This window comes from Petromyzon marinus, chromosome 3 (genome assembly GCF_048934315.1).
Source record: "Petromyzon marinus isolate PM22_M1 ecotype Great Lakes invasive population chromosome 3, UKy_Petmar_22M1.pri1.0, whole genome shotgun sequence".
Lineage (NCBI taxonomy): Eukaryota > Metazoa > Chordata > Hyperoartia > Petromyzontiformes > Petromyzontidae > Petromyzon > Petromyzon marinus.
In genome coordinates this window covers 11312000-11330275 of record NC_133669.1, presented here as the reverse complement: position 1 = coordinate 11330275, position 18276 = coordinate 11312000, and the positions used below count along the sequence as shown (strand labels likewise).

The 18276-nt window shown below is 41.1% G+C and overlaps 1 protein-coding gene across 2 annotated transcripts; it reads left to right on the top strand.

The window, feature by feature from the left end:
* The first annotated feature begins 479 nt into the window (after nucleotides 1–479).
* Nucleotides 480–18054, top strand: DDX1 (DEAD-box helicase 1). Of its 2 annotated transcripts, none has more exons than XM_032974004.2 (26): nucleotides 480–613; nucleotides 3505–3556; nucleotides 4442–4505; nucleotides 4657–4686; nucleotides 5024–5120; nucleotides 5815–5862; nucleotides 5999–6082; nucleotides 6528–6611; nucleotides 6956–7032; nucleotides 7847–7919; nucleotides 8094–8170; nucleotides 8652–8766; nucleotides 9302–9440; nucleotides 10070–10130; nucleotides 10372–10470; nucleotides 10683–10772; nucleotides 11528–11716; nucleotides 12387–12438; nucleotides 12588–12734; nucleotides 13449–13540; nucleotides 13846–13918; nucleotides 14049–14121; nucleotides 14210–14252; nucleotides 14425–14520; nucleotides 15446–15566; nucleotides 17374–18054. In XM_032974004.2, the coding sequence occupies exons 1-26, from the start codon at nucleotides 598–600 to the stop codon at nucleotides 17502–17504; spliced, it is 2223 nt and encodes a 740-aa protein (XP_032829895.1). In that variant the 5' UTR covers nucleotides 480–597; the 3' UTR covers nucleotides 17505–18054. The 2 variants fall into 2 exon arrangements, with proteins under 2 accessions (XP_032829895.1, XP_032829906.1); XM_032974015.2 differs by lacking the exon at nucleotides 480–613 and adding an exon at nucleotides 889–1044.
* Nucleotides 18055–18276: the final 222 nt, after the last annotated feature.

Sequence of the window (18276 nt, the reverse complement as noted above, 5' to 3'; positions counted from 1 at the left end):
TTTCAAGTTTCATTTATTAGGTATAGCCCTGTGAGCCATGCGGCTCTTAAGTCGGGTGCAACCGCAACAAACAAAATGTGAATCTACATTGCAGAAAACTATTACACCACAACCAGAACAAAATAAAGCTACAAAAACAATGTAACAACAGTACTCATAGGGTTGAGTTGGCACAGTTGGGTGAACAGCTGGTGTGCATATACTGGTCATCTCAGTCAGCTACAACTCATTGCACCTGCTGGGTTCTTGATCCCGAGACCTCCATTCAGCAGCGATAACTTCGACAACTTCACGTGGCCTCAAAAAGTGCACCTGGGTCTTCCGTCACAGGTCCCGTAGGTGACGTCACCGTCACAGGTGCCGTAGGTGACGTCACCGTCACCGAGTGGCGAACGGGGCGTCGGTGGTTGAGTTGTAGTGCGCTGACGTCATCGAACCATTCACACGACCGCCGCGCCCCGCTTTCAGATTTCCCAACACGAATGCGCGCCAACCCGCGCCCCTCTTCGACCAATCACAGCGGCGGCCTCTGCGTAACCGCTCTAGGAAATATAAATCGCGATTTCTTTTTTATAGACGCCACCGCGTGCAGCAATCATGACGGCTTTCTCGGGTGAGTTCACTGTTATCAAGGAATCGTCATTTGTGATACTACAACAACAAAACCAAGCACACAACCTCACTAACCGGGCACGCCAAAAATTCGCTAGCTAATTTATCGACCCTGGAGGACGAATACCGCTCGAGGTGCTCTGTGCAGCTCACTCTCATGGAGGCCCCTTCCGCCAGTATTGACGTGGCAATCAATTACAGGACTTCACCTTTACAGGAAATACTTCAGGAACAGTTTGCGCCTTTTTTTTACGGCATTTAGATTCCCACTGACTTCGTTAACCAGGAGAAAACTCAAGAGTTCAGGGCAGTCTCAGAAAATCGCACACGCTACGGAAGCCCCCCCGGGGTCGCGGTTACAAATCGCGATTTTTAAATATATATTTTTTAAGACGCCACCGTTGCGTGCAGCAATCATGACAGCTTTCTCGGGTGAGTTCGCTGTCAAGAAAGTAATTGTTCCTTGCGATACGACTACAGCAACAACAAAATCCAAGCACACTGACGGCGTTTATAGAGAACTTACTCCGTAGCGGTTGCCTACGAACAGCAATCGTGCGACGGAATTGTGACTGTGTTGTCTGACGTGCATGCGGCGTCGCTATAATTGCGTTATGCGCCTTAACTGGGTTAGGCCAAAGGGAATGGATGTGTCAATTCGCGTCTCGATACCATGGAATGTACAATTGCACCCCTTTGTCTATCCACCGTTAAATGAATCGTTGAAGGCGGACAGCGTAGTGTAAGAGTACGGCTATGGGGTTTTATCTTCCGTGCTATTCTTCTTTGGTTCTTTCGGTAAAGTCACGTAGAATGAGAATAAAATAATAAAATAACACAATAAAATTCTCACGACGTTTAGGCCACAACGCAAGCGGCCGTCTTCAGGTGAAAGGTACAGACCTGTCGGGACGACAGAGCTTCGTGTTATTTTATTATTTTATTCTCATTCTACGTGACTTTACCGAAAGAACCAAAGAAGATGAATCCTTGCAGTCACGAAAGCTTTAAATCGAAAAAATGTCGTGCTATTGTGCCGTCCATTAACACGTGGAAATGATGTCCTACGCACAATACTTGTATACTGTTGTACAAAAATGCGCACACAGTACGCACAATTGATGAGGAAAATCACCGTCAAATAAACGTGAAAGTGGGTCAGATGGCTCATTACCAAAGCTGAAACGCCAAATTAAAAGTTTGTAATGGTTTTCTTTGCTAAGTTCGCATTAAAATGCATTGTCTCAGTGGGCCAAACGATCGTTGGACATCGTAGTTTAGTTATTCACACGTCGTTACGTGAATACCGTATCAGTGCCTCTTATCAAGAAGAAAAGCATCGCTCGGTACTACCGTAAGGTTTGCTTCCAGGAGGGTGCTCCATTGCGATGTTTGGTCACTTCCATTGATTCGTTTTTTTACTTGCGTAAGAAAGCGCGCGGATACGAGTGGATAACACTCACAACTGCACAGATGGCCACAAATAATCCATTCGTGTACCACCGTCTCCTGGCCATCTCGCAGCCCCAGCCAGCAACACATGGCATTCCCATGATGATGAACAGGTCCCTGCAGGGTGGGCTGGTAGGAACATTGGCAAAGTAACGTCACGGTGCCTTCGAACTTCGCCTCGCAAATGGTATTCGGCTGTGGGCTGTGTGTGAATTTGCCACATGCCCCAAAAGCGAAGTTTGCAAATGAGATAATGTGACTTCCAAATGTTGGGTGCAATAAGACATCAAGTCTCTGCGCTGTCTATTGCTGATTTTACACCCCAACAGCACGAGATTTCACTTCGTTAAAGTATTGAAAGGGGACGGACGGACGGACACATTAATCTATTGCAGGCTGGTACACTCAGTTTACAATCTTCGTTCCTACCAGTATAACACACATTAACCTCCCACAGAGTGGTCTCTGGATATTTTCAGTTGAGTTGGAATTGATGAGTATTGAAAAAACGACTCCTAAATTGTAATGGTAGCTTTTATAATCTGCCTATAGTATGACATCCCTCGCATAAGGGGCCATCCATTTAGTACGTACGCATGGAGGGGGGGGGTTAACCCAAATGCGTACGCATAGGAAACGGGGGTGGGGGGGGATGAAGCCTCGATAATAATTTGTCTACGTTGGCCTTCAAATGAGTTAGATAGTCCGGCTTAAACACGTTAATATTAGTAATCCTTGATCGTTTCTGCGTGGATTAAATATCGGCCGTTCTATAGGATTCGGGGGTGTAAAAATTCCGCGTGCGTACAGGGAGGGGGGAGGGGTCAAGTTTTGACAGATTTTTGCGTACCCACTAAATGGATGGCCCCTATAGACGTACATTTGCGAAAGCGTTACACACTGCAGTCACGAAAGCTTTAAATCAAAAAATAATAATTTGTCCACTAAAACGTCTCGGATTAAATCCACGCCCCAGATATTTTAACGTGACAATGAAAATAAATAACGCATTTTATGTGGGCGGTTTTGGAACGTTAAGTCATATCTCCTTATTTGAAAGGTATTGTTATGGAGATTACCGGTGTTTAATCGCTATGTCAGTCATTGTAATGATATCAGCCATACTCAATCCATTTCTGCATGATGGTATTTTCCAAGCAGTCGTCATCACATGATATTCCGACACAACATACCACCCAGCACCTACAACACACGAGCTGATTTCAACATTCTATTTAATTGGTATACGTTCTTGTAGATGCGTTCCCTCCCTTGGCTGACATTCCATCCTTAATATTGACCATCGTCCACTCTAGCAACATGTCTTGCACAAGCCCACTTTTTACCGTGAATATAATTTGCTATTTGCAACAAGAGCCTATCCGTATGCACACGATATATATTTGATCAATGTCTAAATGTTCACCTCTGTTTCCACAGAGATGGGTGTGATGCCCGAGATTGCTCAGGCCGTGGAGGAGATGGGCTGGCTGTGAGTCCACATTCTGCACACATCCTACAACAGCATCCTTCATGTAGTAGCATATACTTTCGTTGAATACAAAGCACTTATCAAAACAACAACAACAAGCGATAGATGTGTACTTAAAGTGCAGTAATCGCTGCTTTTTTGCTGTTTAAAATTCTCAGGGTTATGTTTTCAATATTCGCGGCTGTAGAACGCTACTACCTGATAAGAAGTTGTTGATCTCCCACAGTCTGCCTTTCCCTACCACACCGTTTACACGCGAGTACTGTCCTTCACAATGTATTGGAATTAAGATATGTATTCATTCATTGATATTTGCATGTTTAAATAGGTTTATGCTCATTATTAAAGATCATTTAAATCACGAAATGTATGCATTCATTAATATATACATACAGTTTATATGTTTAAACTTAATATATGTTTATGCACCCTAACACAATTTTCCACAAATTTAAACATTAATATTCGCGGATTTAATATTTGCGCAGTTCTCTAGGTACGTATCGTATACTGTACAGCCCTTTGTTAATGCACTGCTGGTTGAAGGCCTTCCCATGCCTTGTCAGTCATGGTGGTTGTTTGACCATATTTTGCCACACTGGCCAGTGAGAATTAGTGAGGGAGTGGCTCAGAATCATTTCAGATATTACATACTGATATTAACCGTGGCTGGGATTCGAAATCAAGTTGCTGGATTTGTAGTGCATTGTTCTAGATGTGTGTACAGTCTATGATATGGCATTTTGTAATATTTTAAAAATGGTTGTCTTTGTTACCTCAAATTAGATGTAACTAACAATATGATATTGAGACCTGAATATGTTGCACAAGATGTCAGCAAATGTATTTTAATCCTGCAATGTGCATCTCCACTCCACCCCTCAGACTTCCAACAGACATTCAGGCGGAATCTATTCCACTCATCCTTGGAGGTGGTGATGTCCTCATGGTATGAAATAATTTAAATTGACTATGAATTACACTGCAAAATAATGTACACAATATCAAACACATTAGTGTGCGCTGTAAGACGGTGGTTTTCTCTTGACTGTAAGTGGCCATTTCACTTTATAAACGAGTTTGTATTTTATATTGTTTAGGCTGCAGAAACCGGAAGTGGTAAAACTGGAGTAAGTAAACACCTGAGTGGTTTTTGCACGTGCATACTTTCTACACCTTTACTAAAATCGCAAACTATTAATATTTTCCTTCCAAATTTCGTGTTTATTGCCACTCTTGCAAACCCAAAGATTTATGCTGTAAGCTGCTGATTTGTAAAATCGTTTACCGCACACCGATTTTCTAAGCAAAAATTGCTAAATGTTTTTTTTCATCAAGTGGCATGATTAGCTTTGAAAATTTGTATATGGTAACAAATAAAAAAAAATCGTCAGCCTACTGCCTAAATCGGTAGTGTTAGCAAGTTGTGCTTTGCCTGCATTGTGATGCTGTTTCCTAATCATTCAGGCATTCAGCATCCCCGTCATCCAGATTGTGTACGAAACTCTGAAGGACCAGCAGGAGGGTAAAGGAGGAAAAGTTTCAGTGAGTTCCAAACCAGCAGGTAAGCTTCTGATCAGCAAGACATTACTGTATCGGATGGTATCAATCAGTGTGTCCTCCAAATATTGGGCTAATTCAGGGGTGAGGCCCATTCGCACCTCCGATTAGTAAGGTTGGCGACGTACGGTGGGAAAGAAGTTCAACATGCATACATTCCATAGAGACCAAATTTATATCCAATTTACAGCTGATAATATTCATATCGATATTTATACATAAAAATATATATGAATGTACTTACATAAAAGAAAGGTAAAAATAACACCGCTGAAACAAATAAAAGTCACAAGCCATGTCTGGAATGGACAATGTTTCATTAATGCTACAGTGGATAATAAACTGGAACTGCCTGACATGTGACATTACTTCACAGCATGGAAACATAGCTAAGATACATAGATAACCATGGCTTTTCATGCTGTTCAGTTCTTGAGCTTCTGGAGTGCGATTTAAAAATTTTGCTTACATTTTCGGGGTTTCTCCCAACAATCTGTCATATGTGGGACATGGTGTAATAGGCAACATTATTTTAATGACACCCTGTATTTATTTGGAATTTTAAGACTGATATTTCCATTCCTAAAGCAACCTGAAATAATGTTTAATAGGGAAAAACACAAACTGTCATTATTTTAAAATACATGTGTAATGAAAACAAATATTGCTTCATTAATGCCCTTTCCTTGCCTCTTTAGTTTTAAACAAGTGGCAGATGAACCCATATGATAGGGGCAATGCGTTCGGTGAGTACCTGTTATTATTGCAACATTTTTACGTGTTGTGCACATTTGTAATTGAAGTAATTGTTTACGAATGTTTATGCTTTTAATGGCCTTGAAGTGATACTAAGGTTGCACGTCATTATGTGTGCACTTACAGCAATCGGGCCTGATGGACTCTGCTGCCAAAGCCGAGAGTTCAAGGAATGGCATGGCTGTCGCTCCACTAAAGGTGTCACCAAAGGTGAGCAAAGCCATCTATTACTTGTCATGCATTGCAAGACGGAGTACATGCATACAATCCTTACAATGACATTGTTTACCCTGAACACATCTTCTTTCATATGGTGGGGAGTTGATCAACAACGTTAAAATCTTCGTGTCAAGGTCAGCGAGCCAGTTGGTGCTGTCTGGAATGGTCTGACATGTTGACAGTGAATGATCAAAGTGTGCAGTGCTGGACAATGTGGCCCATGGTCCGCGATTCATCACCATAGTCACACGGTGGCTGTTCATTTTCATCCGGGGCAACTTGCAGCGTTTACCACATAAAAAATGAATGGCAGCATAAATTTAGCTTGAATTGTGTAAAAATGTTTTTTTTTACACACTTCATAGAGAAATGTGTAGAATTAGAATTTGCTCATTTCATGATCTCACTGGAATGTTCCCGATGCTCTCTTTTGCAGGAAAATACTATTATGAAATAATGTGCAATGATGAAGGTTTGTGCCGTGTGGGTTGGTCCACAATAAAAGCTGCTCTTGACTTGGGTAAGTGAGATGTCTGTCGGTAAAATATTTTTGTTGTAAAATCTTTAATTCCATATGTTGTAGTGTAGACACAGTGGCATTTTGGTTTCTTAAATGTGGCCCCCAATTTTGTCCCTAAATTTGTTTTTATTTTTACCTATTAAGACTCAACTATATTTTAAGTGGTGTTTAGATAACTAGATATATAAAAAAAAACTGTTACATTACGTGATTACTACACATACAATTTATTTTGTAAAAGTAAATCAGGATTTGTATTTAGCTTTGATTTTTTTCTTCATATTATAATTACCATGTGTAAAACACCCAGCACATTGTTACTGTGTTGCTTGCGTTCTGTGAAGGCACTGACAAGTTTGGTTTTGGGTTTGGTGGAACGGGGAAGAAATCCAACAACAAGCAGTTCGACACTTATGGAGAGGTAAGTAAAATGTTATTTAAACCCTTTTAAATTACTAGTAAATATAAAAGTATGCTTTAAAGGGCCAATATGTTCACATATGAATAATGTTATGCTATAATCAACAATGACGACTTTTGTCTGTATTAATGCTCGCATAAAATATATATCCTGTGCTATGATTCATAAGCTGCATTTATTTATTGCACTGTGTCAATTAGTCCTAAATATATTTTGCAGCTAATGGCATGCTTATTATTTCATCAAACAATTTGTATAAATAAAACGTGCTATCATAATAAACAAAAAACATAAATACAGGTGTACATATGTTCTCTTTCTGTGGTTTGTGCATTTCATGTGTTCCCAATTGAGAAAATGCCATGGCCTTGCATACTTATTTATCTACTTGATACTCTTAATGGTGGTTATGTTGCTGTGCAAAAACTTATTAATTATGCTGGATTAATACGATCAGACAATTGCTATATGCAGAATGCAAGACAGTCATATCACTCTGTTTAATATAGGTTTAATTAAAATACAGAAAATCGAAATGAGAGCGGTATAATGATTCACCTTCCTGGCAATAAAATTAATTGTCACTAATCACTGTCATTCAGTTCGTTTTTTTTTACATTTTGATGAAACTTGTGACATCTGTTAACTGCAATGGTCACGTGAACCTTTTACATATACCATATGTGTGATTCAATGCATAATCGTGAGCGCAAAACTCGATGTGAATGCATCATTACATTTCTACTAAACGATTCATAATTCAATTTGGTAAAACTGAAATGTGTGAAAATCCTCGTTTGTTTATTTATTTTAGTCATTCACAATGCATGATGTTGTGGGATCCTACATTGACATGGATGCTGGAACCATCAAATTTGCCAAAAATGGTAAGTTGTATAGTGACAGCATGAAAACACAATACAATTTAGGTTGATTTAATATAAAAAAACTGGCATGTCATCATTCTATAACATGCAAATTGTTTAATCTGTAAATGCACATGGCAATATGTCATATGGCAATATAAGTTTTTAACCCTCTGTTGCTTATTTGTCTTTTAGGCTCAGATTTGGGTTTGGCATTTGAAATCCCTCCACCTCTGAAGGGCCAAGCTATGTTTGCTTCCTGTGTTCTGAAGGTAACAACATTAAGTGTGGTTTACTTTCTTCGTAGTTATCGAAATCATTGAAGTTATGTTTCAAAATAATATTTGAGTATTGGCTTGTTATTGACCTTAATGATTTTAAGCATGTATTATTCCCACCTGATTAGCACGGTTGGCTATGTATGATATTAAATAAGTTTGGCATATATACATGTCACAGTACTGCTTCACATTGTCAGCAGAGGGCAGTACAGGAACATCCATTGTTGACCTCTACTAGGTTCTCATGTATTCTCTAAGCCTTCACCAACCCGCACGGTGACTTAGTCAAATAAATCGCCGTGACCCACATGGTGTGGAGAGGCCCTTATCCAGCAGTGGATTGGAAAAAATCTTCCCTGGGAAATACACTTAATATGATCGATGTTGTAATTACCAAACAAGGATACACCTACCAATACAAATACTTGCTTAATACTCTATTTAAAATCAATGCCCTGCCTGTATGCTGTAGAATGGAGAACTACAGTTTAACATGGGCGAGGAAGACTTCAAGTTCCCACCCAAGGATGGCTACATCGCTCTGGCCAAAGCACCTCAGAACTGCACAGTTACATCCGAACACAGAGGTGAGTAGTACATCGAGTGGATGCGTTTTCATTGAAATAAGTGGTCCTTGCTCCTGGAGGTGCTCCTGCAGGTGGAGAGACAGTGACACAGGTTATTTGACATACAAAATGCAGCAGCAGCAAGGCCAGCCACGAACACTCAGGGGTACAGATTATGCTGACTTCTTATATCCCGACGAATGCTGTCTGACTAAAGTTTAAAGTGTTATTGCATTAGCACTGTCGTATTTTTTCTGTACCATGGGGTCACAATAACTCGTAAAAATAACCAATGTAAGTGAAATATTAGTATAAATTTGAGTTGCTGTTCGGGTCTTAGTCTACAAAAAAAACTGGGTAAATTGATGAGGGTTGCTCAAAACTTTGTAATAAAAAAAAATTAGCATTAAATGGGTAAGCATTTTCTGTGGCTTGATCTTCCAGAGCTGTTCTGTGACACAGGTGTAATGCTTACTGCAAGCGAAACCATATCGTCCACTCCATGCAACGGCAACACTTGGCATGCTCTTTCTTTTTTTGTTCTACACCGGCACAGGCAGCGTGGCCATGGCACAGCCCAAGAACCAGCCCAACGCTCCCAAGGCTCTTATCATTGAGCCATCACGGGAGCTAGCAGAGCAGACCTACAACAACGTCTGCCAGTTCAGGAAGCATGTGGACAACCCAAAACTGAGGTATGCAACTGCACTATTTAGCCCCTTTAGTCCACTCCTTCCCAGATCTTACTTAACACTTTTCAGCCAAGCCATGTTTAGTATATGGGGAGCATGGTGCAGCAGTTGGTAAACTGCTATGAACGAGGCTATCATGGCTTACGTTAGCAGTCAGTGATATCAAAACTGGTACAGCTCCTTCCCCACCACACCTACCCCACCATTTCACCAACCCACATTGATCAGCTTGCGTGCATGGTCAAAACAAACCCCATGACTGACACGGCCTTCATCCAGCAGTGGATTAACAAAGGAATAAAAACTATTGCGATTCGTCTAATGTGCTGCTCAACAACGTTTTACTAAGTGTCACTGGTGAGCACCTGCCTCACAATCGGAAGTTTGTGTGTTTTAATCATTTTTTTGGACAACTTAGTCCATAATTTCTATCGGGAAGGGTTAATGGGTACTGATACTCTCGACTTTTTTCAGGGAGTTCCAGAAATGGGAAGCTTGGTTGCCAGTAGAGATGATTTCTGCCCCATGCTTGTTTTAGTGTGGAAATACCTTTGGCTCTCTTTCTATAAATACCAATATAGGACCTAAATATAATAATTACAGCAATGCTTATTTTCCTTTTTCTTATTCAGAGAATTGCTCATTATCGGTGGTGTGGCAGCAAAAGATCAACTGCAGGGCATAATCGATGGGGTACGTCTTTTTTGCACCTTGTTTAATTTCCAGGAATTAAAATAAAACAATAAGATCAAATGTTAAGTTGACACCGAGTGTAAATGCCTTTTCTTGAAAGACATCTGAGTTTTTTTATGCTACATATCACTTGTAGAATGTGGATCCAAAGAAAAAGTGTAAGCTTCAAATAAATAAGTGACACCAAAGGTACACACGAGGATTTTTAATTATGCTGTGCATGTTTGTTATGTGCCTTCAGGTTGACATTGTAATTGGAACGCCTGGCAGAATTGACGATCTCGTTTCAACTGGCAAGCTGTCAGTCTCCCAAGTGCGCTTCTTTGTGTTGGATGAAGCGGTGAGTGCAGGAGCTTTGTGGATTATTTATCATTATATATGTAGTGTAATTAGTTAAATACAAAGCTAATGAATGCAGCAAACATAACTCTTTTAACATGAAAGCAACACTGGAGCCTACATGCAAAGCAATGGAATAATAGAATACTTGTTTATTCACCGTTGTGCACACAGACAATAATACATTCATAATGTTGGCTTTGGCTTTTGCAGGATGGGCTGATAAGTCAAGGAAACCTTGACTTCATCACACGTCTGCACAGACAGATCCCTCAGGTCACATCAGATGGCAAGCGACTGCAGGTTTGTTGGACGCTGGACCAAATAACGACACAGAAATGCATTTTAACTGACAGCTGCACCCATGATAAGATAATGTAGTGTGATTGTGTGTTTTTGTTAAATGCTATGCCTATGATTGTAATTAAAATCTATACTGTATACGATATGCACCGTAGTGGGACACCGTTGAAACAGAGCCTAATAGCTCATCAGGCCATTCCTGCTTAAAAACATAAAATTTAATCTAGCTTTCGTGACAGATATTGGACCTCGTGCATGTGCTTACTGGTTCGAAAATTAGTAAAATTTGCACAAATGTATACCAGCAAGGGCTATTTTCCTGCTAACACGTGCATTGGGACAAGTGGTTGCTGCATGCCACACAACAAACAAAACCTTCTCATGTTATGCAGCATCTATATCAGGAGTTAGGAAACCTTTTCCTCTCTGAGGGCCGAATAGGACTTATAAATAACTATAGTGAGTCACACATTAACACACACAACTCGGTTACTCGTCACGGCAAGAGGCCTTTGTGGTGGCAGAAGTTACTGGACGTGGCTCTAAAATGAGAAACAGTGCTGTCTAGTACATATGTTTTGCCTTTAGTAACCAATTAGTGCATCTACGATACTTGCAGCGGTGTAATTTGCGGGCTGTTTCAATGTGTGGCCTTTTTGTGGATATTGGCCCTACTGGGTCCTGGCCTGTAGGTTTCCCATTCCTGATCCCAATCCTTTCACCTCATCATGTGTGTCTGCCCCCGCTGGCTGCAGGTGATCGTGTGCTCGGCCACCCTGCATTCCTTCGATGTGAAGAAGCTGTCCGAGAAGATCATGCACTTCCCAATCTGGGTGGACCTGAAGGGGGAGGACTGCGTGCCCGAGTCTGTGCACCATGTGGTGGTGCCTGTCAATCCCAAGGCCGACCGCTCCTGGGAGCGCATGGCCAGCAACCACATTATGGTACCAACCGCAGCAGCAGCAGCAGCAGCAGAAGAAGAGTAGTGCATTTGGCATGGGCCCTTTTGCAAGGAATTAAATGGGGGGGCCCCCTGTCCAATTAATTTCTCCCCCGACACTTTGCTCCCTGTCCCCTAGGCCCCTTTGGTCCAAGGTCCCTGGTGCAGTTGCACACCTGCACGCTTGTTTGTTACGTCATTGATTCACAGGCATCCGTGATGCGCATGGGAACCGCAGACCAAGGCACCGTCGCCACTGAGCTATTTGGCACAGAGTGAACAATTGTATTGCGGTCACTTGTATTTTCTGTGTTGAATTACATAGATGTGCCTTCTGCCCTAAGTAAAAGTGTGGAACAGTCGTTATGTCAGTTTGCAGTCTTGAGCCAGTGATAAGAAAGGTTTTTGTTAAATATAATTTGCATAATTTGCCATATGCCAATATATGCCTTTGTCACAACCAAATCCAAGTAACCTGTGTATACATATTATGAAACTACAAGTGCCGATTTTCCCAAACACAAACTAAATCTTGTGCTCTCGATGGGCTCAGTAAAGTTGAATTAATCCCACGCATAATTTTTGCTGTACCAAAAGTTTTTTGATGAAATGTTCTACATATTAGTTGATGCTGACAAAACGTAACACTGCAATTCACTTGTTCCACATTTCAGACAGATGGTGTGCATCAGAAGGATAATACAAGACCTGGAGCCAACAGCTCCGGTAAGTGTTTTTTTACTTTGATACTTTAAAAATGCTGAAATAAATACACCTCAAGCCAAATTTAATCTGACAGCGTGCCTGTGACCAATGTTAGCACACGCTGAAATACTTGAAAACGTGACAACTGGCTCATTCGCATGTCGCTGTAGAGATGTGGTCAGAGGCCGTCAAGTTACTGAAAGGCGAGTACGTCTTGCTTGCCATTCGTGAGCATAAGATGGACCAGGCGATCATCTTTTGCCGTACCAAACTCGACTGCGACAACCTGGAGCAGTACATGATTCAATTTGGAGGAGGTATGTGCCACAACGTGCTTCAGTTAAGTCTGTTTTTGTGAACACTTTTTGACTAATGTTGAAAGCATGCATGCATTAGCTCTGCTTGTCTGTCTTTAAGAGTAGGGTATGATGACTCTTGTAAAGATAATCTTATATCTTCTTTATGATAATTGTTGCTGTTTGCGACTTGGCCTACAGAAACCAGTCAAATTGATCATAGGGCTGGCCAAAAATTTGGCAACAAAAAGACTTTGCATGTGACATCTCACAATGTCAAACATCGAAAAAGACTTTGGAAAATATTACATAAGCCATGCATATGCATGATCTTTCTTGTTTATACAAGTCTGAGCTTACGTGTGAAATACAGGATGTTGCGCTTCAGCACTGGCTTGTAGTTTTTGCATGTGCTGTTGGGTGATGGTATGGTTAGAATGCTTAAATCACATGGGAAAGGTTGTGAGTTAAAATTTTTGTGGGGTGGGGGCATTAACTGATCCCTCCAGGGTCAAAATTATTACAAACTTTTTTTAAAGCCAATATTGGTAATGCATTCAATAGATTTTGCCCCTGGTATTGGAATCTATAATTTTCCAGGATTGGCTCCATTCTGTCATTAGAGATGAGCACCATTCCACGATCGCTCTAGCAGGGAGATTCTTGGACCTGCAATTTTGGTGCGCTTGTCATATTTGTTGTTTGCTGTACCAATAAAGTCCCCTCCACTCGCAGGGCCCGACAAAAAACAACACCAATACTCCTGCGTTTGCCTGCACAGCGACCGAAAACCAAACGAACGCAAAATCAACCTAGAAAGGTTTAAGGTAATTACCAGTTATGCCAAAAGGGTTGAAGGGGTTTTAAAAACCATTATTTAAATTGCATAATGTATGAGGCTGCAACGTTAAAACTAAAAGTTAAAGGGAATTTCTTGCTCATGCCACTGCTGGTGGAAAGAGGCTTCTAAGAGGGCACTCTAGAGAGCCCTTCTGGAGGGTGTATTTGGCCTACTCTTCCACACTGGCTAGACATCTTGGAAGAGGTGGGAATACCCACACCTTACCCGATTGCACGCAACCTTTCAATCGACTGCCTTTAATATTACATTTTTATTTTAATTCCTTTTCAGAAAGCGGAAGTGCGGTTCATGATCTGTACTGATGTTGCAGCAAGAGGCATCGATATTACTGGGATTCCTTTTGGTCAGTCTTGGCCACAGCACCATGACAAATATAAAACACGCTTTGGCTTTTCACGAACAAAATACCACACCGGGTTGTGTGTCCGTTTTATTGTCGAGGACTAATCATGCAAAACGGTGTGCATTTTCAGTGATAAACGTGACGCTTCCCGACGAAAAGCAGAACTACGTTCATCGCATTGGCAGAGTAGGCAGAGCTGAGAGGTATGGTGTGATGCTTATAGCTCTAAAACATTTTAAAACACATGTACTCTGATGTCCAATATTTACACTTTTGGTTTGCTTGCTTTAGAATGGGGTTGGCCATCTCCTTGGTAGCAACGGAAAAAGAAAAGGTAAGTCAACTTTTTATGAACTTTATAACTGGGCGAGGACTGTGAGAGACATATGTCTACTTTGAAAATTACAAAATAATTTAGCATCGACAAACAGTTAATGCAATGGAGTAGTCACGAGCTAACTATTTAGCAAAGTTGCAAGTTTGGCTGTGGTCACTCACCCGCACAGGTGTGGTACCACGTTTGTGCCAACCGTGGGCGCGGTTGCTACAACACGAGGCTGAAGGATGAAGGTGGCTGCACCATCTGGTACAACGAGCAACAGGTGAGCGTGTGTACGGTACAATTTATGCGGTATTGTCAATCCACTGCTGGACGAGGGGCCCCCATGCCATGCTGGCCTTGGGGATTATTTGCCCATAATTCATGTTTATTCGTGTGGGTTTTGTGAACGTAGAAGTACAGTACAGCAATGTTTTTTTTGCTTGCACTTCCCTCGGCTGCCCGACACATCCCGCAGCACTACGATAACCTGCTCATGCATTGTGGACACCTATCCAGGTACTATTAAAGCTCAACCCCTGCTTAACAATATGCGATATTTTTTCGCACCTATCAAATTGTAACCAAATGCTTGCATACAAAATAGAAGAATTTGAAACACATGCATATGGGATATCATTTTTTTTGTACAAATGGCTGAGCAATATACTTGCCCTACTGCCCTCTACTGACCACATTGTAGCCCTGCAGGTTTGGAGTTCAGAAGCGTGGTTCTGAGTGACGTAAATTCGAATTGTTTTTTTTGTAAGCACTGGAAAACAATATAGTTGAGTCTTTACTTATGATAAGAAAACCGCAAAAAAATCCGAATTTATCTCCCCAAATATTTGGGGGTAATTTTCTTTAAAAAAATTGAAATGTAAGCCTAGGATATGTATGTGGAGGTTTTCCGGCTTATAGAGTTGAAATATGTAACACTATTATCAATAACTGACATTTTCAGGTTATTTTTTGAAGAGTTATGCTAAAGCCAAGAGAATGTGGGTGAAAGCCACTGCTAGTTGTTGCAATTAACTCGTCTCCAAAGCCCTGGATTGTCGACATGGTTTCAGATGATAACCTTTACACATCATCTATTTCTCATCATATACTTCAATTTTAAGAGAGAGACTCACAGTCCGAGCCACTTGAGTGAGATAATTTTCTCACCACTCCACTGCTCTGCTCCCCCTCCCAAACACACGCAGCTCCTAGCAGATGTGGAGGAGCACCTGGGCATCACCGTCCAGCAGGTGGAGCCAGACATCAAAGTGCCTGCGGATGAGTTTGACGGGAAGGTGGTGTACGGCCAGAAGAAGGCAGCTGGAGGTATTAACCACTCCAGTCACACACCCGGCCTCCTTTCATAACCGTCACCCAAAAACTCTTATCACTGAACGCCTTCATGGCTCCACTCTGCTAATAATTGCTTGACTCCTCGACTGCTTCATCCTGAGTTCCATGCATGGCTGTCACTACTTGGTGCTTTGATCACTGTAGCCATTGACTCCCTAAATCTGTCACCTCAAAACTTGAGATGATCGATCGGTGCTGCTAGTCTCCTAACTATAACGGCAACCTGATTTGTAAAAAAAAAAGGAACCACATTATTGTGCTTTGGTCCTCGAGTGCTATGAATCTGCACAACAAATACATAATCCTTCATCTTCAAACGCCCTTATTAGCCTTCCTCCCACCTCTGTGATGATCTCCTTTCCCTCAACTGACCTTTGTGCTGCTTTTACAAACAAAAAAAACACCCTCATCAGTATATCAATCTCTGCATAAGCTACATAGTGCCATAAGGGTGAAGTATTTCAGTTTTCATGCATGTGTTGAATAAGCTTTGGTACGAATCCCTTGCCTCCCGTTTGTAAAACACGAGGAAGTGCTGCGATTGCTTATTTATGGTTATTAAAGCGTGGCGATCACATTAACTCCTCCACTCCTCCCTTCCTCTTGCTTATGAAAAATGTTAATTATTCAACAAGTAATGTTTGGAAAGGGATTACATTAACCCTGGAAACTTTATCTGTTCGTGGAACTTTAAGCTTCCGCACGGAGCAATCTTTTTTTTTCTTTCTTACAGAGCAACACAATTTTTCCCGACCCAAAGTGGAAACTATTGATTTTATTTCAAAAACCTCTGTGAGAGCCTAGAGAAGCATCAGGTGTTGACAGAACAATGTGCTATAACATTGTAATCGAATGGAGACATGGCCCCAACCAAGGCAGGGCATCGAGCATGATATGAGATCATAAACCTTTCGTAATCTGAATATTTATTTATTTATCCTGGAGAAATACGATGAACTATGAAGCTCTTTTTTACAAATGTCCAGTCGGGGCGGGTCAGAAAGTTGCAACAACAAACGATAGGAGTGCAAAGTATAGGAAAGGTAAGCAAATCACTAAAAATAAACTGAAACCAAACGTTTTATTTTACCAGGTAAAGCCCACTGACCTGTTCTTTTTCAGAAGTGACCTGGTCACAAATGATAGCTCAACGAAGTGACTTATCTGGCATTCTATTACAGCCAACTCATTTAAACGCATGTTTCTAAATGTGGACAAATAGCAACTCATGATGGTACAATTTAAAGGGACTCGAGAGAAATACTGAAAATTACTAGCCATTTAATCCCGATAGTGCTATTGGCATCATGTCATAAGAGGAAGTATACATTCAGATCTCTCCCAGGGTAGTGTCTACTCACCATGATTGAGAACAGCCAATGGAAATAGATATCACAGAGCTACCTCTGAAATGTATTAAAATTACTTTTGTTCCACACAGCATTTTCCCACCCTCTATGCCATGCGAGATTAATATTCATTGCAGGACAGTGAAACTGACAGTGTAACTGAATTTTGCATTCTTGAAGCGAATGAAGTACAAATTGTTGGAATGTAATTCTATTCAGTCATTGGTGAACAAGCTGAGATTATCAGCTCGCTATAATTGAGAACCCAGTTTAATCATGATTTGGCTACCTGGAATCAAACCCATGACCTCAGTGTTGCCAGCCCAAATGCTCTGATCTCTGAGCCACCTGGCTATATCACGCAGACTGGCCTTTAAAAGGCTCACACTCATGATGGTGTGAATGGGGTTTTTTTTCTTTCCCCATGGCAGGCAGCGGCTACAAGGGCCATGTGGACTTGCTGGCGCCGAGTGTGCAGGAGCTTGCCGCACTTGAGAGCGAAGCTCAGTTGTCTTTCCTGCAACTGGGGTTCCTTCCCAACCAACCGTTCCGCGCCTTCTGAGCTAGTGAGCATCTTCATGCAACACCTAACGTATTCTCCGAATTATGAGATGCTCCGGAAAGTAAAACGCACCCCAAAACTTGCACCTGGTTTCATTCAAGTTTTACCAATCTAATCTCGCATACACACCTTTCAGATTATTAAAGATTCCCCGACTTTTTCTTTATATTACAGTGGGAAAAAGTGCATCTTATATCCCGGAGAATGTTACACTTAGGAACAAGATGACCGGAAGTGTGTGTTATAATTAATAATGGTAAAGCACAGTGGCTAAAACTTGTGACAAAAAAACAATGTCGTTCACTAAATTATAGTTGTGATATTCATGAGTTGAAATTTTTTTTTCCACAAATTCACACAGCACTTATTCGTGGGTTGTTACTTTCAGAATGTAAAGTGCATTATGTGGATGAACTAAAAGGCCACAAGGGATTTGTTAACATCTTCTATTTTTTTCCACCGCTAGGTAATAGCAGGCATTGTTCACTTTTAAGATGTACGACTGACTGCATTGTTTTGAGCCCAGCTGTGAATAAATCATAAAACACAACTACTGCATTTACTGTCATTCCTAACATTGTGCATCATTTAGCTTTGACAGCAAATTTTACATCTAACTGCAGTTTGATTTTAAACCCTCAGGGCACGGGGAAATGTGACTTTAATTTATAATTAAAATCATTTGATTAAAACATTTAAACATCTAGTTTGTATTCCTATGGATATGTAAGCCTCTTTTTCAGGTGGTTTCGGTACAAAATCTGAAACCTAA

Excerpts from the sequence above, each read along its gene's own strand:
- DDX1 (XM_032974004.2), top strand. Across the intron at positions 4,687-5,023 it reads CCGGAAGTGGTAAAACTGGA|GCATTCAGCATCCCCGTCAT; the intron begins GTAAGTAAACAC and ends CTAATCATTCAG. Across the intron at positions 5,121-5,814 it reads AGTGAGTTCCAAACCAGCAG|TTTTAAACAAGTGGCAGATG; the intron begins GTAAGCTTCTGA and ends TTGCCTCTTTAG.